At 43.2% G+C, this 22,436-nt stretch overlaps 1 protein-coding gene across 1 annotated transcript; it reads left to right on the forward strand.

Annotated features, from left to right (window-relative positions):
* Positions 1–878: 878 nt before the first annotated feature.
* Positions 879–21,572, forward strand: myt1a (myelin transcription factor 1a; the record flags this gene model as incomplete). The annotated part of the gene is made up of 24 exons (XM_083769762.1): positions 879–906; positions 4,441–4,529; positions 5,028–5,082; positions 5,304–5,355; positions 5,473–5,541; positions 5,993–6,222; positions 6,630–7,069; positions 7,277–7,934; positions 8,271–8,390; positions 8,873–8,963; positions 9,603–9,722; positions 10,484–10,704; positions 11,144–11,355; positions 11,938–12,156; positions 13,878–14,032; positions 14,561–14,623; positions 14,989–15,057; positions 16,325–16,387; positions 17,765–17,848; positions 18,015–18,236; positions 19,507–19,598; positions 20,081–20,184; positions 21,157–21,300; positions 21,429–21,572. Exons 1-24 carry the CDS (start codon positions 882–884, stop codon positions 21,570–21,572), a joined length of 3,741 nt encoding a protein of 1,246 aa, XP_083625888.1. The 5' UTR covers positions 879–881.
* Between the last annotated feature and the right edge of the window lie 864 nt (positions 21,573–22,436).

A 22,436-nucleotide genomic window follows, 5' to 3' on the forward strand; every position in this document is an offset into this window, starting at 1 on the left:
CCCTCTTCACAAACTTTGTAAGTAGCACTCTGAAACCAGGGAAGATGGACTCAGGCAAAAAACCACAAAGCATTTCAGTTGTCTCTTCTGTTAGACAGACAGACTCAACACATTGCAACACCTCACACAAGCACAAATATGTTTTGTTTATGGATCATTGAATGTGCAGAGAAGAAGCGATAAGCCGCACGTATATAGCACCAGCTGTCTTCTTCTTTACAATGAACCATACTCCATAGCCTACCACCCCAAACAAAAATAATACTACAAAATATGACTTATTTACATATTAAACTCATATATAGCCTAGTTGTTACTGATAAATATGGGGTGTGAATGAGGCATGAGCTGAGTGCATGTGTGTGTGTGTGTGTGTGTGTGTGTGTGTGTGTGTGTGTGTGTGTGTGTGTGTGTGAGAGAGAGAGAGAGAGAGAGAGAGAGAGAGAGAGAGAGAGAGACACGAGTCACACGAGTCAGATAATTCTGTATTATGTCCAATTTGAAAAACCTAGATTAATCTAGAAACTATAAAGACACCGGGCGAAAAGTTGGACTTGTGTGACGTGCTGCTGGAGGGGGGGGACACACCGCCACCGCGACTTCTTTGTGCTCATTTTCAATGGCCATTGTTTTGGAAAGCTGACAGCGTACGCCGCCCCCATTGGCTGCCTTCGAAGCCAGGAACAAAAGCGACGGCATCTGATTGGTTGACCGCCACAGCAGCTGTTCCCCGCACACACACACCCCCCCCCCTCCCTCTGCCCAGTGAGAAGTTTCCTTCAAAAGTTTCTCTGAAGTTGCTACAGTTTTAGATTAGAATTTAGAAGCGGCGTGTAGTCTCTATACAGTGTGCTGAGAGAGAAAACCTACCCGCCGCAAACATGAAGCTCTGTAAAACTTTCTTGGGTAAGTGTTATTTTCATTTTGCTTTTTTCATTCCTCTTCTTTGTCGCCGGTCACTAGCCTACTAGTATATAACTGAATTCGGGGAACAGCTGTTATCAGAAAGAGCATCTGGCAGTGCCGGTACCCTGTTGGTGGTTTAGCGTTTAGATTTCATTTCATTTCAACAAGATTTTGTTTGATACACACTTAATTGTGAGCCTATTTTGAAGCGATGTTGTATACATCCACGTACGTGACGTTGAAACGTAAATCATTGATGCATTGAAAATGGTGGGCCCTATTGTAAACAAGTGTAATGCTTTATGGTGTCGTCCACTCAGTTAACAGTTTTTGTATTGAGTTGTACTTTAAATGTACTGTAATTCTGCAAACTGTTAATAAATCAATAAATCAATCAAAATATCAACTTTATACTGAACTTCAAGGCAAAACATATTTTAAAGCTATAAGTCTGTACGTTAATGTTATTGGTTTGCCTAAAAAAATTACGACTTTCAAAAAGTTGAATGCAAAAAGTGAAATCTAAATTCTGATTAGAAGGCCAACTGAAGTCGCGATCCTGATTCGTTTAAAACTTTGCTTGTTGTATAGCCAGGCTCAGACAGTTTGTTTTTTAATAGACAAAGGAAAGTTTTGTGTCCGTAGGGATTAGTGCGGCTCTTAGCGCTGCAGTGGACGTCAGGCCGGGGTTCAGGGAATATTACAAAGTTTTGTGCCAAGAGGAAGGGAGGGAGGGAGGGAGGGAGGGTGTGGGGTGTCTGTCAGACGGGTCCATCTGTTTGTGTGCATGCAGTCCTGAGCCTTCCTTCCTTCTCGCAGCCTATGTAATATTTATACAGCCGGGCGCATCAGACCACATCCATCTGCACTGGGATGAAAAACAGGAGCTCCAGCTGGTCGCCGGCCAAGTGTATAAGGGCTCTTTAAATATGCAAAGCGACCCGCTGTCCTTTTTAAGTTTATGTCACACAATTTGCGTATAGGCTATACTCTTGCTGTTGCAGCCTATGCCTAATCTATGATCGATGGAATTAATTAGTAGCCGAATCTCCTTGGTTATTGACAAATAGGCATATTGTATATGCATTTGTTGGCAGTCAATTGTTTTATTGACTCCGTGTTGAATTGGCACTGTAACTTGTAAGCCTTTGAATGAGTCCTCATTATTTTTTGAAGAAAATTAACATTCTTTATAACATTATGCATAATTGGCTAATAATAATTTTTAACCACTTAAACATTATAGATAGGCTATTTTAGGCTAATGTTCCCTCCAGAATATGGACGCTAGATGGACTTCAAGTGATTTATGTCCATTATTATTTTATTTTTCAATCAAACCCCTTTTCCATTTGCCATTGTCCAGCCCGCACTGCAGCAACTGTATGAGGTGAATGTTGCATTATATTAATTTGTATTCATAATAATACATAGGCTACATTTCTTTAGTGAAGTGTGTTGTGTGATTATGGACCAGTGTTGACCGGCAGGAGCGCACTAGAGCCGGGGCACTGTCCGTGGTCCTGAAAGTCCTGTCGCACCGGCCCCGGACACTGTCCCTGGTGCTGAAACCAAACAATGTCCGCTTGCTGTCACGTTTGGGACCGATCTTTATAGTGCACGATGGTTGGAAAATAGTAGGAATTATAACTACTGTCAAAAATGACAAGAGAGCCCTGCCCCTCAATATGGTGAGGTTGGTTTGTTCTGGTGATGTCACATCAGTGGGGGAGGGGTGAACAATAGTCGGTGGAACGAAAGGTAAGGTAATATTTCTCTTTGACAAAGGCAAATGGGGACGCGTTCAGTTTTTTGAGGTGCCGGTATACATTTATACCATCCGACTATAACGCGTGGAACCGTGCATCGCCTGTAAGGAGCCGGAATATCGCTTTACCGGGGATTATTTTTTAACGGTCAATGGAGGAGGTAGGCTACGTGCAAGCCTGTGTAACGTTCAGCCAGAAGTTCGGATATGATCGGGCCCATCTTACTTAAAAATAACCCAGTCAAATTATTTGTTATAATAGGCATGCAGTTAATCGTCTTGATATATTTAATTACTTAAAAGGGCATTTTAAACAATCTGTTATTTTCGTGAGGTCTGTTTTTCAAACGATTTAGCAGTGTTTTTTTTTTTTCTTCTTTTTTCCCCTTTTCTTTCGGCGATCATTGTGTGTTGGTTTCTACAATGGACGGCCGGTGTTCTTTTTTATAGCCTAAGTCTCACAAAAGCAGTCTGAGCATTTAATCATAATATGATAGAGAGATTATAGATGAATGTGAACTATACCTCTACATTGTTAAATGATGGTCGCTTGATGGCTAAACTATACAGTAGCGCTCTTATGTAAAAGGAGATCAGAAGTCCATTCTAGCGTCGTCCTAGCTGCTCATTGGACGGATAGTCGTTCATAGTATATGCTTGCTTAGGAAAAAGAGACGGGCCTTGTCCTGTTTATTTGTAAGAGCGTTTATAGGCCTCACAGCCCAGCCTGCATTTTGCGCTGCGTTTTGCACTGTTTACTTTTATATTGTTGGCCCAGACTGACATCATGCGTCGTCTTCTTTTCGGTCTACTTTTACACAAATAATCCTGTTCAAGTTGTAGACGCGGTTATTAGGCTATAAGTTATATAGGTTATTAGGCTATAAGCCTCCAAAGGAATGTTGATAGAAAAAGTGGGTTGTTTCATTGGACCAGCTGGGCCACCAATATTCTTACACGGTATAGCTACTTTATAAAGTCCACCACTTTCTAAAAACTATCTGAGAGTGTCCAATGGAACCAAATGTACTGCAAGGTTCCAGTTGGTTCCATTCCACTGATACATGAACACAGGACAGGATGTTATTTGGAGTCCATGCGGGCTTCAGAAACCACAGTGCTGTGACGTACATAATATAGCACCTTATTATAGCAATATACATGTTTTGACATCACCATTTTGCATGTGTCAGGAACAAAGCAAATGGGAAATTATGTTTAGGCCTGTTATTTAAGTAAAAATGAAAGGCTAATAATAGTTGCAAATATGTCTGCACCTTTGTTTAATTGTTTATTTGGATTAGCTACTACCTTAGTAGAAGCTACTCTTCCTGTAGTTTAACATGTTCTAAGTGGATCTATGCCATTTTCTTTATTTGTAGCTATAGTCATGATATCACATTTAAACACCATAAACTGTCCAGCTGTGTTTTTGGAAGCACACAGCATTTATAGGGTGACACAGAAATGTGACACCGAAATATCTGCAAACGTAATTTTACCGGAAGCCTATATGGATGTAGACATTAATATATTAATTCAAACTATGAAGTGAACACTTCTAATACACAAACTGCTGTGCATGTGTGACTGTGTGTGTGTGTGTGTGTGTGTGTGTGTGTGTGTGTGTGTGTGTGTGTGTGTGTGTGTGTGTGTGTGTGTGTGTGTGTGCGTGCGTGCGTGCGTGCGTGTGTGCGAATGATGAGTAGCCCTGATTGATGCCTAGAAGGCTAATTATGTGTGTGCCTGTTTTTGTCATTAAACAGAAAATGAGTTCAGAGGTCAGCTGCTGAACCAGCGGTGGACCAAGGGGGACACAGTCAGCAGCTGGTTGAAGAGGAGCCATCGAATCAAAGTAAGAGTCTGTGTTTCTCTCTCTGTCTCTCTGTGTGTGTGTGTGTGTGTGTGTGTGTGTGTGTGTGTCTCTCTCTCTCTCTCTCTCTCTCTCTCTCTCTCTCTCTCTCTCTCTCTCTCTCTCTCTCTCTCTCTCTCTCTCTCTCTCTCTCTCTCTCTCTCTCTCTCGCTGCCTTCCTCTAGTTGCACTGAGTGACCACAAAGTCAGGACCCGGTATAATAAATGTCATTGATTCCTCCCATTCAAGTTGTTTATCTTTATGTCAGAACATTTCAAAACCAAACTCTGGACCTCACTCCACATGGTTGTGATACAGTGTTCATTTGTAACACAGAGAGCATATATACACATGTAACCTAATGTAACCTATAATTGGCTCTTAGGGGTCCATTATATATACTCTCAGAGTTAAATTTACATTGCAGAGTTAGATTTTACAGTGCATTAACTCTATGGAAGTTGTTTGTGTAATTAAGCCTTGTGTTTTCTGTTGTGTAGATGAGCCAAGACGCAGCTGAAACACGAACGTGGACTCGCTCCAAAGGCATCCGAGGTGATTGGAATACGTTGCATACAGTATGGCAAACTAACAACAAATCTAACAAGCTATGCTAAAAGGATAACACAAAAAGCCCTGGGGGCTTGTTTCCATTGTGGTCCTATATAATATGTATCACATAATGTAGCGACATTATGTGATACAATGCAAACTGATATTGACGGCAATCATTAGTTCTCCTTTTAATGACATTCTGGCCCCCTTTTTGCCCTCAGCTGCTTTAGAATTGGTGGGGCAACCCGAGCAAGACATAAAACAAGAGTTAAGGTGAGTGACAAACATAATATGGATAATGCTTGCAAATGTTTCTCAAGCATGTATGGATTACAGTAAGAACATTGTCTCAAAAACACTGACATCTGCCTTCCCCCTTTTTGTGTCCAGTAACAGCTGCCCCACTCCTGGATGCAATGGTAAAGGTCACGTCATTGGAAGATACTCACGCCACAGAAGGTAGGACTCTCAGCACCTCCTCCCCTAATCTGTCTGGATAGATGAAAGTCTGACCGGTCCATTATCTCTGGACAAACACATGCAGACACATAACAGCACATCACAGACTGACCATCTCATATAGAACGGCTAGCCTCCCGCAGCACCACACACCATTAAAAGAGCAATCTTATAGTCAGAAAATGTTTTTAAAAGTATGTTAAAGTTGTCATCATCCCAGAAGATTACATTATTGGAAAATGTTTATTTATATCGTAAGCACGTACACCCTATATACTTTGTTGACTGGAGTCCCCCATGAGTCCTCAAATCTCTTCTTTCACCGAATGTTCAGTTTGCCTATTTTCGCAGTATGTTTATATATAAATTATGGCATGCCCAGCATAGGCATAGTAGGGTGGTTAAGAAAGTCTTGAAAGTCAACGTTGTGTTTGGTTTCTGCCTTCCTCAGTGTACTGGGGTGTCCCATCGTCAAGAAGAGGAAGCTGGAGGAGGCAGAGGCGGAGGAGAACCAGCCCGCCCCAAAGAGGAGCAGGAGCCAGCCGCTGAAACTAGCCATGGATGAGGGCTTCAACGCAGACAGCGACGGGGGCAGTGAGGCTGAGCAAAAGGAGGAAGTGGAGGAGGACTTGAAGGAGAAGAAAAAGAACAACGAGAAAAGCATGGACGAGTCGGTGAAAGGTGAGTGAAGGACACCTATATAATATAGCATCTTGGGTTAAGTCAAAGCCGCCAATGATTATTAAACACTTTAACTGGCATCCATAATTTGGGCAAATGGTTTTTTTTTACTCGAAACATGGGCTGTATTGTCCATTGTAGTCCAGACATTGAGTACGATAATGTCGTCGAAATCATGTTCAAAATATTAAAACGCAGAAAAAACACAAAACACACTCCAACATCATTTATTATGTCCTCTCAACAGACAACAACATAAATAAATATGCCTGTTATACAAGGTGTTTTCCAACTACAAAACCAAAAATGCGATTCATATGCCATTTGTTGTCGTGTATGATGGGTGAGAGTGACGAAGTGGCACCGTTGTTTGTCACTAACCAGCTAATTGCACTCTGTATCCTTAGCAGACTGTTCATCAGTGGAGACAAAAGACACTGAACCATCGTCAGCTCACGAGTCCACCGCGGATGCTACTGAACACAGCAGCCAGGAAGAGGTGGCGAAGACCGAATGCAACGCCTCCCTGCAGCCCCCCGACCCCACCGGGGCTGAGATCCCTGCAGAAGACACAGAACCGGAGGCAGAGGAGACCCAGAGGACAGAGGAAACGGCGGAGACTGTCACAGAACCGCAGTTCCCTGATGTCCAGGACAGGGTGGACACCACGAAAGACATGGAGCCGGAGGAAGAGGAGTCGGCCACCGAGGAGGGACCAACGGACGGACCGCTGGACGGACTGTCAGACGCACCGTCGGACAGACCGTTGCTGGACGGACTGCTGGACAATGTTGTGGTGGCGGAGGAAACCGAAGTAGAGGACGTGAAAGAGGTGGCACAGGAGGAGGTAGAGGAGGAGGAGGAGGAGGGGGAGGGGGAGGAGGAGGAAATAGAGGAGGAAGAGGAAAAGGGTGAGGTCGAGGACAAGGCAGAAGCAGAGGTGCAGTGCGTGAGCAGCCAGGAGAACTCTGATCACCAGTACTCGAGTGGGGATTACAACAGCCTTCCGGCCAAAGAGGCACTGGAGGGAGAGAGGAGGACGGAGCAGGAGGAAGAGGAGGAGGAAGAAGAGGATGAGGAAGAGGAGGGGGAAGAGGAAGAAGAAGAAGAGAAGGAGGCCCACCAAGAGATTGATACTCTTCTCACCTCCAGTCCTCCCACTCAGGGATCCGAAGCCGAGGCGTCACTCAGGGAAGAAAGACTCAGCACTCCGATGACCGAGGAAGAGGAGGAAGAGGAGGAGGAGGAGGTGGAGGAAGAGGAGGAGGAGGAGGTGGTGGCGGGAGAAGTACAGAGGCAGGAAAAGGAAGTGGGCGAGGTGGTTGAAGAAGAGGAGGAGGAGGATGAGGAGGAGGAGGAGGAGGAGGAGGAGGAGGATCGGGACTCAAACAAAGCCTCTCCCGCCACAGTGGTCATAGAGGTCCACTCCGAGGAGGAGGAGGACGATGAAGATGAAGAGGAGGACAGGGAAGAGCAGGACTGCATGTCGGAAGGCTCCGGGGTGACCGACGACTCGGCTGACTGGGACATGACGCGGGGGAACCTGGGGCTGCTGGAGCAGGCCATCGCCATGAAGGCGGAGGAGGTGAGGGAGCCGCAGGACGTGCGCCGCTCGCCCGACTACCAGCCCTACCACAGTCCCAGCGAGAGGACTCCCGGCAAGACCGCCGACGGCATCACAGTTTCGCGCCGCAGTGGAAACTACAGCAAAGGTTGGGCTGCATTCATTCATTAAAAAACGCCTTTGGCCTGGCGGAGACAATAATAATACTATTATTGTTATTATAAAATACCGTGTTTCCCCTAGCCAGAAGTTATTTGCCTATTCGCCACCGCCTACTAAAGATCATACTGTGGTGGCTAGTCCTAGTCATGATTGTGTGGTGGCCCGCCACACAGTACTTGTACTAGCAGAGCTGATACTGATGATGTTCTCGTCATGCCGTTTAAATTAACATTGACGGCACATTCCTGTCACAAAATTCAGTGGTAGCCTGTGTATAGTATACTACTGTTAGCTGTCTAAAGCCATGCCCTTCTTTATCCAGAGAAGAAAGAAATCAAGTGCCCGACACCAGGCTGCGATGGGACAGGCCACGTGACTGGACTGTACCCCCACCACCGGAGTCTCTCTGGATGTCCTCACAAAGATCGAATCCCACCTGAGAGTGAGTAGCACATGCACCTGACTCACAAAGTACATGGACCAACTTAACCCATTCTGGATGGGAACCCCTTTTGGGGTTTTAGGCATTATGTTATACTTTAGCTATTGAAAAAAAATAGAAGATCTACAAGCTCGGCACTGAGCTTGTAGGTCTGCTATTTTTGAAAAATCTTGAAAATGTGGCGCAAATCTTTGAATATATATTATTTTAGAGCGAACATTTTTAACTCAAATCTTTGCTTCTGGAGGGTCCCTGGAACGATATATTTTCAGATGAGGGTCGGTGGCCAATTACATATATCTTTGGCGTTCCTTGACATGAAAATGTTTGAGAACCACTGACAAAGAAACCTGTTTTTTCCGAAAGCATTAGATTTTTTTTGTAGAATCGTCCTCTGGTCTAAACAGAGATGTCAAAAGATCTCACCCCCCCCTCTCTCTCTCTCTTTCTCGCTGTGTCTCTTGCTGTGTTTCTCTCTCTAGTCTTGGCCATGCATGAGAACGTGTTGAAGTGTCCTACTCCCGGGTGCACGGGGCAAGGCCATGTCAACAGTAACCGAAACACACACCGCAGGTGAGTCATATCATTCCCCAAGGGATGTCTGTATAATATACTGTATAATATCAGTGGAGAGTGACAAGAGAGAAAAGAAAGCTGAGGTCGTTGGTCTTGATTGAATGTGCAACAGTATGCATATAGAAACAAAACCAAATGAATGAAACGCACATTCAAGGACATTATTGACTATCTTCACACAGCTTCCATTTTGCTCTCACGTCATATTTAGCCTGCGGGTTGGGAAGAAATGCCACCGGCCGGTGTGGCATTATTTCAGTAGCTTAATAGTAAAATGGCCGGTGTGGAAAGGAAATCCACCCCCCAACCCACTTCTTGGCCAAAGGAGATATTAGCCTTCAGACAGGGCTATTCTTCAGGTAGCCAGGCAGGCACACACACACACACACACACACACACACACACACACACACACACACACACACACACACACACACACACACACACACACACACACACACACACACACACACACACACACACACACACACACACACACACACACATGCCACCAATCAAAGAACTATGAAACACATGCAGGGGATGAGGCATGTTGGGTTTCAAGAGTATCGTTTGATTCGTTAATGGAAGATGCCATGCATGATGCATATATTCATGTCTCTGGTGTCCTGTCAGTCTGTCAGGCTGTCCCATTGCAGCAGCAGCCAAACTGAACAAGACATATGACAACAAGCAGGTTCTCCCTCAATCATCAGCCAGCGAGCCCTCTACTGGCAACTCTGACCGAGTGCTCAGGTAAGACAGTTATTATTATAATTATTATTAATAATATCTACAATTCTATAATGATAAAAGTGAACATTTAGCAAAAAAGAAGACGCTGCTGGCTAGTATAGAGCCACGGGGGACTCTGTGTAAAATGTTATTTCAATGTCTAGGAATGCTTAGAGGTATTGGAATTTAGTCCTCTACACACCACACATCCTTTTTCAAGGATAACTAGCCTTATTTAATGTCTTTGAGGCAAGTACTGAAGAGAAAACACTCTTTTTAAAATCCTTTTCTATTTTTAATGTGAAAACGTGAATTCCCTCCCTCTTACATTCAATTCAATTCAGTTCCAGTTGGAAGAATAGACTGCCGAAGTCCTGATGTCACTCATTCATCCCCTGATTGACGGACGCAATTTCTCTATGGAGATTAGAATGGGTCATCTTAAAATCGTCTCATATAAGAATTGTCCCGGTGATATTGTCAGGTGCTTGGCTCTGTATAGTTTATGATAGTCAGTCACTCATATGATACAGTCTGTTTCTGGCGAAAATGTAACTAATTCGGCAGCAGTAATATTAGGGTTTTTCGCAGTCAGTTGATGCTTCATATGCGTACGAGTCAAACCGCCATGCTCATTTGTATATTTTTGGAAGACATTTCTTATTTGACACGATATTAAACAAGTCTATGGGAATTCTGAATGGAGAAGAAAAAAAACGTGACCCAGGTAGGATTCGTAAAGTACGTCAGACTATACAGAACATCTTTCTCTCTCTCTCCAGGCCAATGTGTTTCGTGAAGCAGTTGGAGATTCCCCAGTATGGCAGCTACGGGCCCAACATGGTGCCAGCCACACCACGTGCCAACCTGGCCAAGGAACTGGAGAAGTACTCCAAGGTCTCCTTTGACTATGCAAGCTTTGACGTCCAGGTGTTTGGTAAGCGCATGCTTGTTCCGAAGACACCCAGCACCATGGGTGAAACCTCGCCCAAAGCCTTCAAATGTAAGAATCTGACTTACAGTGATCTCTCAGATGCACATTTGTCATTTGAAGTAACAGTCAGTTAGCATAGTTTAATTGTACAGATATTTTACTGTTAGACAGATATTAGGTTCTTAGTTTACAGTACTTATGATTCTTGATGACTATATTTTATCCATTTGATGTATTACTATTTGTTGTTCTTGCTTATTGTAAATCACTCTGGATTAAGAGCGTCTGCTAAATTGTTAGCACACGTAATTACATTGCTACACTTCCTTTAGTGGCACATTGGATGAATGTAAATTATGCCATCATCATTCAAAAATATGACATGCCATGTGCCCATTTCATGATAATGATAATAATAATATTTCAAGTTAAAGCATTCTTTCGCGAAGCATAATCTGATGAAAGTCTCCCCCCCTCTGCTCTCTCTCACTGTCGTTGACACCTCTAGCCAAACCATTCCCAAAGGCCTCGTCCCCCAGCCACAGTCTGTCTGGGGGTTACGCAAAGAGCAGCTCGTCCACCTCGTCCTCTAGCGGCTACGACTACAGCCACGATGCCGAGGCGGCTCACATGGCCGCAACCGCCATCCTCAACCTGTCCACACGCTGCTGGGAAAGACCCGAGAACCTCAGCACCAAGGAGAGAGAACCCAGCGCCAAGGTAAGAACTCTAGCCCTGGCTTTACCTAGCCAGTATAGCATAGCATGGAGTACAGCCAGCTACTGTAGCTTATACTATATAATGCCAATGCAGAGTTTTTTGATGCCTGTAAAGTTATAGTGTAGGCATTTTGAGAAATTTCCCCGAACAAAATGCAACAGAAACTCTTTCAACTGTTTTTGTTTCATAAATATGTTAGTAGGAACATATCAAAAGTCCTAAGAAATCCCAATGGTGGAACATATTGAAAAATGCTAAAATAAGTTTAGATGATGGTACTATTAACAACCTATATAAGGCAACATGTGTCATGTGACATGTGCTGATCATGTGACATGTGCTTTAATGTGTCAAACTAGGGGTCATGATCCATAGCATTTGTTTTACGCAAAAAACACTCCTTGGGCAAAAAACGGTCATCACAAAACAAAAAACAGTTCAAAGAGTTTCTTTTGCAATTTGTTTTAGGTTTATCCCTTTTTTTGCCACAAAATGCCTGCACTATTATCCCTTCACGGTGTGACTTTATGGTAAGACCTATTACACTCACACATGAAACTACTGTGTTGATTGCAGCAGCAGGAATCATCGGACATCGAGGTGGACGAGAACGGAACCTTGGACCTGAGCATGAAGAGGACCAAGCCGGAGGGCATGCAGACTCCGGAGCCTTCGTCATCCTCCTCCACCTCCTCCCAGCACGTCGGAGGCACGTCCTTTCAGGGCCACGCCCCGGTGGAGTGGGAGGAGCCTCTGGACTTCACCAAGCCTGGCGGCGCCAAGGAGGAGGACCAGGATGAGGTAAAACATAATGATTTGCATATTTATGGCGCTTTTCTGTGCACTATGTCAGTTGTGTGGGAGACTTTGACCATGGAGAGGGTCATTGTATTTCTGTGCACTATGTCAGTTGTGTGGGAGACTTTAACCATGGAGAGGGTCATTGTATTTCTGTGCACTATGTCAGTTGTGTGGGAGACTTTGACCATGGAGAGGGTCATTGTATTTCTGTGCACTATGTCAGTTGTGTGGGCGACTTTGACCATGGAGAGGGTCATTGTATTTCTGTGCACTATGTCAGTTGTGTGGGAGACTTTGACCATGGAGAGGGTCATTGTATTTCTGTGCACTATGTCAGTTGTGTGGGCGACTTTGACCATGGAGAGGGTCATTGTATTTCCACACTCACTCCAGAGGGCCGCATTGCTACTGTCTTAACAAGCTCAAAACGTGTCGCTCTGCAATGCGTTTTGAGCTTGTATAGATCACCTATTTTTGTTATATTTGAATTGGAATACAAAACAAATACATTGGTCATAAAAAAAAACAATAACATTTAAATACTACTCATTAATCAAAAATAGCCGATCTACAAGCTCACAATGCACTGCACCGCGATGCATTGTGAGCTTGTAGATCGGCTATTTCCAAAAGATTTGTATACATTTTAAACTTGAAACGGTACACTATGGATAGTGAGTACTTTCTACTTTTGGTACTTGAAATACTTTTGGTACTTTTGTTTGTCATATAGGTTTTTATTGAGAACAAATTATAAATTGTTACACAAAATGATGATATGAAATTCATTTTTCTTTTTCAAGACAAAAAGAGAAAGAAAACCCTCAACCCTCCCACCCATACTGCTCAGTGACAGTATAATATAAAATAAAATAGTAAGATGATGAAATGCTGATGATGAAACATCTGAAGGAACTTTTGGTACTTGAAGTTGATTCCAACACTTTTATACTTTCACTCAAGTACATTTTGAATCCCGGACTTTTACTTGTAACAGAGTATTGATACTTTTACTTATGTAAAACAATTGAGTACTTGTTCCAGCACTGCGAACAAAAAAAGGCAGGACGGATGGAGGGATGGGTGATAATAAGTGTGCTTCTTTGGTTTGCTTAGATGGATACAGTCCCCTCCATAACAATAAGTGTGCTTCTTTGGTGCCCCAGATGGAGTATACAGTCCCCTCCATAACAATAAGTGTGCTTCTTTGGTTTGCTTAGATGGAGTATACAGTCCCCTCCATAACAATAAGTGTGCTTCTTTGGTTTGCTTAGATGGAGTATACAGTCCCCTCCATAACAATAAGTGTGCTTCTTTGGTGCCCCAGATGGAGTATACAGTCCCCTCCATAACAATAAGTGTGCTTCTTTGGTGCCCCAGATGGAGTATACAGTCCCCTCCATAACAATAAGTGTGCTTCTTTGGTTTGCTTAGATGGAGTATACAGTCCCCTCCATAACAATAAGTGTGCTTCTTTGGTTTGCTTAGATGGAGTATAGTATACAGTCCCCTCCATAACAATAAGTGTGCTTCTTTGGTTTGCTTAGATGGAGTATAGTATACAGTCCCCTCCATAACAATAAGTGTGCTTCTTTGGTGCCCCAGATGGAGTATACAGTCCCCTCCATACTGTAATCCTAAGTGTGCTTCTTTGGTGCCCCAGATGGAGTATACAGTCCCCTCCATACTGTAATCATAAGTGTGCTTCTTTGGTGCTCCAGATGGAGTATACAGTCCCCTCCTATACGTCCTCCGACGCGGAAGACGAGTATCCAGCTCAGGACAACCTGGAGGACAGGAAGTACCCCGGTGAGGTGACGACCAGCAGCTTCAAGGTCAAGTTACAGCCCAGAGACCTCAAGAAAGAGGTTCTCATGTAAGTCACAACTTCTTTTTTTTTTTTTTTTTTTTTTTTTTTTTTGCGGCTTACGCCTTTTATTGATTTTTGAAGGGACAGACAGTAGGCTGACAGGAAACGGGAGAGAGATGGGGGGATGACATGCAGTAAAGGCCGTGTCAGGTCCGGGAGTCGAACCCGCGGCACACTGCGACTGGATTACCAGTCCGGTGCCCAGACCGTTACGCTACGGCCTGGGCCAAGTCACAACTTCTTGCATGGCTGGGATCATGTCCTGATGTCGTAGTTTGCCTTGCAAATGATTTGCAATACAGCTGAGAAATCATTTGGATTTCATGTACAAATTAGTTTAGTTTTGACCTCATTTTGTGTTCATCAGTGAATCAAAGTTGTACAGACAAAAATTACGTTGTTACGGCATGTTAAAGTCAATAAAACCCCTTAGTGTCAATGCGTTGGCGTTAAGGGGTGCTCATAATTTTGGATCGTGGGCCTGCTGAATGACTGGGGTTGTATGTTAATCTCACGAAAATGTATTTTTTCCAGATGTCCCACACCCGGCTGTGATGGCAGCGGACACATCACAGGGAACTACGCATCCCATCGCAGGTATTTTATATTAAAAGCTTGACTGGAACTGAAACAATGTCAATCTATACCTCTGAACTGTAGCCTAACTGCCATTCGTCGTTCTCGTGTGCTTTTCTTTGTTTGCATGGCAACTGTTATGCAAATCTGAACACAAACATAATTGAATCCATGCACTCCCTTGTCTCTCACTGTATTTACTATTAATCTCGGATTAATAGTAATATTCTAATCTCATCTAATATTCATGATTTAGATCAAACTTGCTGGCCTTTCTTTATTCAAAATCTTAATCTTTCCTTTCTCTGTCTCCGCCACCTTCTTTTCTCTCTCTCTCTCCTCAATTCTCCTCTTTTCAACCTGCTCTTCTTTTCGATATCGTGTAGCCTGTCTGGCTGTCCTCTCGCTGACAAATCACTTCGGACTCTCATGGCTGCCCACACTGCTGAACTTAAGTATGTGTTTTCACCTCCTATTTCCCCCTACCTACAGTATACTGTCACTGCCCCCTGCTGGGGAGATTAACTACAGCTTTTCTGTGTGTGTGTGTGTGTCCCTTTTATTTCCCTTTATTTGCCCTACCTATGTTGGGATTACTAAATGGCTTTGATTTATCTTTTTTCTCCCCCCCCCCCCCCCCCCCTACTGCAATGCACAGTGAACAAAATAGCAATGCAATCACTGTTTAAAAGGGGTCTAAATAGAGACATAGACATGGGTTGTGGTAGTCTATGGACTGTAGACGTTCTCTAAAACAGTGGTTCCCAAACGTTTCAGGCCTAGACGCAAAAGATCTACAATTGCCCGGGATCTAAACTAGTGAAAATAGCCGATCTACAAGCTCGCAGAGCGGCGTGAAGCATTTGTTTTCTAATTTGTTAGATTTTTCTTTTATTTCTCCATGAAATTTGGTTTTAATTCATGGAAAACATGCTTTTTGGGGAACGTTTTTTTAAATTGTTTTGAAATAATAACAATTCAAAAATAAATAAGGGACCCATAAAATTGTGTCCGTTACCCACAAATGGGTCCCGACCCACAGTTTGGGAAACGTCTTCAGTACAATGGACCGTTTGTATTAATTAGTGTATGAATTGGGTTATAGAACCGTTCTATTCTGTTCCAAGCAAACAAACAAAAAGTTAATTTACTACTTTAAAGATGGAGTGCCACAAATCTTTTTTTTCCAGTTTTTCATGTGTCTATGAGGTGACAGTACTTCATTAGACACCCTGGAGTAGTTTTTATGTGCAATGGTGTATTCACTTTGTATTTAGGGTTTCTTCCTGGAGGCTGAACCCTTGACAGTCAAACGGGCCATTGAAATAAACAGTAAAATAGTGACATCACACTATTAGCCCCTCCCCTAACCCCTCCCCCTTTATCATACAACTACGGCTGTGGGTGTGGCTTCAGTTCAGGTGGATCATTCACCAGCCATCACCCCCCACCAGTCAAACCAGGCATACTTAATGAACTGGTGGGCGTGTCCACCTAAAAGCATGATTTTAACAAATACTGTACACTTTTGGAAAAAGTTCTTCCTCCTTATATTATAATAATACCTGATGATCATGTTTTAGGGTGGAAAAAGATTGTGGCACTCCATCTTTAAGTTAGAAACAAATTAATACTTACATTTCTAAAGTATTTTTTTTAGAACTACCTACTGCATCATATATCATGTACTTATAAGGTGTGTTTTTCGGATTGTTGTCCTAGGTGTCCGACTCCAGGCTGTGACGGTTCAGGTCACATCACTGGGAACTACGCCTCCCACAGAAGGTACGCACGCACAGTTGATTTTGTCCACTAATACCATGACAAAAGATGTTCGTCTACACCTTTTTTCCCTGCAGAAAACTTAATGGAAACTAAATGAAAACTAAGCTATGATGACTAAAACTGAGACAATTTGGTCAACAAATAAAAACTAGACTAAAATGTTAGGAAGGGACTAGTGGAGAAGAGATCCAGTATAAGTCATTTTACACCTGGCTGCATGCTGAAAATAGCAGATCTACAAGCTCACAGTCACAACGTGTTGCAAGGCGACATCCGCTTGTAGATCGGCTATTTTCAGCAAGTGTAAAAATGAAATCTGTCATTACGGTGGCATCAAGACCCACCAAAATAGATTTTAGTCGACTAAATCAACTGTTTTGTTGACTAAAATCTTATATTTAGTCAACTAAAACTAGACTAACACAAACATTCCAGGTGACGAAAATGTTACCTTAAACTAAATTAAAACTATTCAAGAGACTAAAACTAAAATAAAAATGTGCTGTCATGAATCTGTCACCTGTCACATTCATCGAAATACTCTATGACTACTAATGGTCGTGGGGAAACATTTTAAAATGTTTCAAATACTGTGGATGCAATGTTGTTTTTATTATTCGTTTTCATGAATATGTTCTCTACATAGCCTACCCTAAAGATCACAGTAAAAATATCAGTGTCAATTGAGTACAAAATGTAATCAAATGGACCAGTGTTACACTTCCACACTCTTGCACATATGCACAAATGGATAAAAAGGATTTTACTGTGAATTCCAAGTCATGTCAAGTGCTAACAATTTACTCATATATTTAATATTGACAGTGGTTTTCTGTTGCTGTATATTTTCTGATGTTATTTTTGGAACATTAACCATTTGTTCATTCTTTAACTGCCGAATATGCGATATCCCGTATTTCAAATTAGATCCGGTGTCTGCCGATTAAGGGATATCCTGTATTTGTTCGCTTTATATCAATATGAAACGGCTGTGCTGAAAACCAACCAGTAGTCCTGTCCCGGTTGCTAGGCAGCGCCGTCGTCACCCCCAGCACCAGGATTTTTGCGCACGGCCCCAGAAAGCTGTCCGTGGTTTTGAAAAAACATCCGATGTTCGGATGTGATTTGTGATTTCTCATAGGCTCGCGATCGACATATTACCGTTTCTGGCAGAAGGTAAACATCGTAAGCTACTGCTAACATTAGCCGTTTCTTCTTCTCTCAGTCTGGGACTGGGAGGCCAGGAGAAAGGATGTAAATGAGTAGGCAGGGGTTAATAACTACCTCCTCAGACCACCAGGTGGCAGTCAAAGTTAAGTACTCGCTAAGTGCTCCGTGTAGTCGTCACCAACATTGCTTTGATTTTCTCCATGGCAGTCTTTCTGGATGTCCACGGGCCAAGAAGGGAGGGATCAAATTCACTCCCTGCAAGGATGACAAAGAAGACTCTGAACTGCTGAGGTCAGCACTCTTGTATGTACATTTATGGTTCAAAGGACACAAGTACACACACACACACATTCCCATTTCTGCTATACCCTGCTGCTTGTCTATGTTTCTATTACGAAGATGATTTGCAATTCGCTTGTTTTAATATTCTCACTCTTTCTTTGCGTGCCTTCGCCAGGTGTCCGGTGCCAGGCTGCGACAGCCTGGGCCACATCAGCGGGAAGTACGCCACCCACCGCAGTGCCTACGGCTGTCCCCTGGCTGCCCGCAGGCAGAAGGAGGGCCTTCTGAACGGCACGCCTTTCTCCTGGAAAGCCTTCAAGACGGAGGGGCCGACCTGCCCCACGCTGGGCTGCGACGGCTCCGGTCACGCCAACGGAAGCTTCCTCACACACCGCAGGTACCACTCTCAGCCCAGCTATAGACGAATTCAGAAACGGGTCTCATGGTCGCAGCTTACGTATTTCCTGTAGGCGGAGCCGACATACTTACTTACTTATCCCCATTACGCCGGCTGGCGCATAGGGCAGAGCCGACATAACTGCGGTGTAAACCTGCCTCTTAAAAAACCTCTTCTACTAAGGTGAATGGTAGAGTGACTGATGTACAGTCTGCCTCAAACGTTACTCTTTTACCTGCTTTTTACTAACACTAACATTACAAAGATGACCAGAACATCAGGATGAACCTATGTAGTTTATGGCTGCTCCAACAGTAGTGGCAACATTAAAAAAAGAGTAATGGTTGAGCCGAAGCAGTGAAAGGTCCTGAAAGATACATAACGTCAGTCTTACCCAATACCCAATCTTTCTGTTTTATGAACACAATTCTGCTGTACTTTATACCTCATACTTTAAATTCTTAGTATGAGGTATAAAGTACAGCTTTATACCTACAGTTTATAGGTATAAACTACCTACAGTTTATAGGTATAAACTAACTACAGTTTATACCTAAACGGTTCATCCCGATGTTCTGGGCATCTTTGTAATGTTAGTGTTAGTAAAAAGCAGGTAAAAGAGTAACGTTTGAGGCAGACTGTACATCAGTCACTCTACCATTCACCTTAGTAGAAGAGGTTTTTTAAGAGGTAGGTTTACCCCGCAGTTATGTCGGCTCCGCCTACAGGAAATACCTAAGCTGCGACCATGAGACCCGTTTCTGAATTCGTCTATAATGGAACTATAGCCAAATTCAAACGTGAGGATGTGGCATACCGGTCAGTGTCAAGGTGTACACAATAGAATCCTCAGTGTTAAAAATGGATAACACTGAGGATTTTACCATGCAGTAACTCGTGAGATGATGATAGTTATTCATTTTGCACATTCAGTTTAGCATATCTCTGCTGTCGGGGAGAAACCACCTAACTTCATTTTTCAGGAAATTAAAAATATAAAACCTTATATGCAATACTGCCTCATCAACCGCTAATAGGTTTTTTGGTGGTCACAACCTAAGGCAGAGACTCTATCGGTCGGAAGTGTCGGTCCGGAACATCCGTCAGATGTATATCCCCCGGATACGATATTTTTTCCGACCAATCACACACACACACACACACACACACACACACATCCAAGCAGAACGGAGAGGAGTTAGTCATTTAGGGCAAATATTGTTTGAATGTGGGTCTGATGCATCATGTTCTCTCCATCTTTGTCCACCAGTCTTTCGGGTTGTCCAAGAACGACAGCCAACAAGAAGAGAGTCAAGCTCCCCGGAGACGAGTACCTCACAGCGAAGTTCCGGGCTAGTGATGGTAAGAGATTGAAACAGACGTCCTGTGTGTATCCGCACTCGAATCAATATCATAGGATAGGAGGTCACCGGATAGATACGAAAAACAAATAACCATTATACAGGCTAGTGTTGATAAGGGGTGGGACAATACGGCTCTAGCACCACCTAGTGTCAACAGTATGTGCGCGCCACTGATAGAGCACATACAAGGTGTTGTAGCCTAATAAAATCTCGATATTTGCCGGCAGTGTATCGATTTATTTATCGTGAGAGGGGGTACCGCAATATATTGCAATATCGATATTTTGGCACATCCCTATAGTGTTGATGGAAATCAGAACATACTGGTTACGAGTCACGACATTCTTAATCATTTGTAAACGGAGGTTAAATGAATAATTGCACTCTTGTATCAGTGTGAGACCTTTTTAGTCATGATGGAGTGTTGGTTGGTGACTTCAGTAATGTCTGTTCTCTAACGTGTTAACGGTTCTTGTTCAGTTCTGGACAATGACGAGGACATCCAGCAGCTCAACAAGGAGATTAACGACCTCAGTGAGTCTAACTCAGAGATGGAGGCGGACATGATGAACCTGCACACCCAGGTGAGTCTCTCATTCTAAGTAATCTCTACTTTTTGTCCCTGGTTTTACTTACCTTTATAGTAGACAGGAGGCGCCACTTTTAGGTAGCATTATGATGGCCTTTATGGCCTGAGTCCTTTTGTGTATGTACAATGTCTGTACAGTCTGGGGAAAACAGGAATGTGTTTGTATTGATGTATTGAATGATGGACACTGAGACATGTATGAACTACTATTGTCTCTGTCACCTGACAGTGACGTTGATTGGGGACTGATGGTGGATGGGCCACAGGTGTAGTGTGTCACACTTCATGTAAAAGAGTATTGTCTACACATTGTGTTAAGGTTTAAGAAAGAGCTTTGGCTCGAAACGTTACCACTTGTGACAACTGAAGTCACGCCATCATTGTTGTTAACATGCTGTTACAGAGTTGAGTTTACAAACACAGTGTTCATTTAATTTAGAAAAAAACATATGTACTGGTCCAAATGGACATAAACACTTTCAGAATTAAATTAGCACTTAGTTGAATTTTACAGATTCTCCAGGAAAAAGAAATAATTTAAACACAAGATGTAAGCCTGCATCTTATATAAAAAGAATCTCTTCTCTTCAATGATAACAAACCTCAGTCTCAGTCTCATGTCTCATCATTAGCAAAAGTGAATTATTTTCTTTTTTCCTCACTGTTTTATTGCCACATGTTTGGACAGAGATATTTGCACAGCTCGTAGTCGCTTCAGGGTATGAAGAAGGCATTTTTGGTCGAAACGTTGGTACTCTAAAATAAAGTATATTTGCATCGTGACTACGAGCTGTGCAACCTCTCTTCTCTGTCCAAGTATGTCTCCCGTGGTCAGCACATTGGTGTGCGCTCCTACCTCTTTGTCACATATTAACATGATGGCTGGCTGCTTACTGACTGGTGTGTGTATATGTGTGTGTGTGTGTGTGTGTGTGTGTGTGTGTGTGTGTGTGTGTCTACGCTCCAGATCTCATCCATGGAAAATAATCTGAAGAGCATGGAGGAGGAGAACAAGCATATTGAGGAGAGGAATGAGGCCTTGTTTGTAGAACTGTCTGGTTTGAGCCACGCTCTGATCCGCAGTCTGGCCAACATCCGTCTCCCCTCCATGGTGAGTTACAACACACACACACACGCACGCACGCACACGCGTAATAGTAGTAATAGCAGTAGTAGTAGTAGACAGTAATGGTAATGGTTTTGATTTATTTTTAAAAGTGCTCCTCGTCTTCTTCTCAGCAGGAGCCCATGTCGGAGCAGAACTTTGACAGTTACGTGGACACACTGACCCACATGTTCACCAATAAAGACTGCTATCAGAACCCTGAGAACCGCGCTCTGCTGGAGTCAATCAACCAGGCCGTCAAAGGCATCGAAGTGTGAGTGTACAGCAGTGGTTCTCAGCTAAATGATTGATCGTTAGGAACCAAATGGACGCTTTATATGGGTCTGTAATTAGGAGAACGTACAAATTCCATTTGTACACACTCAAGAGTTAAATTGTCACTGATGATATTACAGTGTAGATTCAATTGCTGTCCCAGATATATATAAAAAAAACATTGCGTCAAACTGGGGGTCCTTGAATTGATAAAGGTGAGAATCCCTGTTCTACAGCAGTATAGGAAGGGAACGGAGAGAACAGCATTCAGGAGAAGAGGAAAAAGAAGAGACAAGACAGGCCATGGAGAGAAAGGCCTACTCAATAACTCCACCCTATATTCATCCTTTTTCTTCAACCCCCCCCCCCCCACACACACACACACACACACACACTTACACTCCCCCCCCCCCCCCCAGCGCTTTGAATACATGATTATTATTATTATTTCGGGAACAAAATCATTGTCTTGTTCTTTTCCCTCACCTTTGTTCCCTCTTTGCATGTTGCTTTGATGATGATGATGATGATGATATGACTGTGAACAGGTGTGAGTATACTGGGTGAATAATATTTTAACTTGGCAATGCACAAGGCAAAGCACGCCGGAGCGATAACTGTGTTGAGGTGAGCGCGGCTGTCTGTCTAACAGGTACGCAGACCAACGCGCCACCCAAAAGCCTATTTTGTACTTCGCTGCACGAAGGTGTCTCCCACCACCGTCCGTAACATAACTGACTATCGAAGTATAAATTAGGCCTTGATATAATGGGTACAAAACAATCTTAGAATGCAGTATAAATGACTCGATGACTCGTATAGCCCGAGCTGACCGGAAACGTAGCTAGTGAAAGTATTCCATCTCC

The sequence above is a fragment of the Protomyctophum parallelum genome, assembly GCF_964188405.1.
Source record: "Protomyctophum parallelum genome assembly, chromosome: 7".
NCBI classification, from domain to species: domain Eukaryota; kingdom Metazoa; phylum Chordata; class Actinopteri; order Myctophiformes; family Myctophidae; genus Protomyctophum; species Protomyctophum parallelum.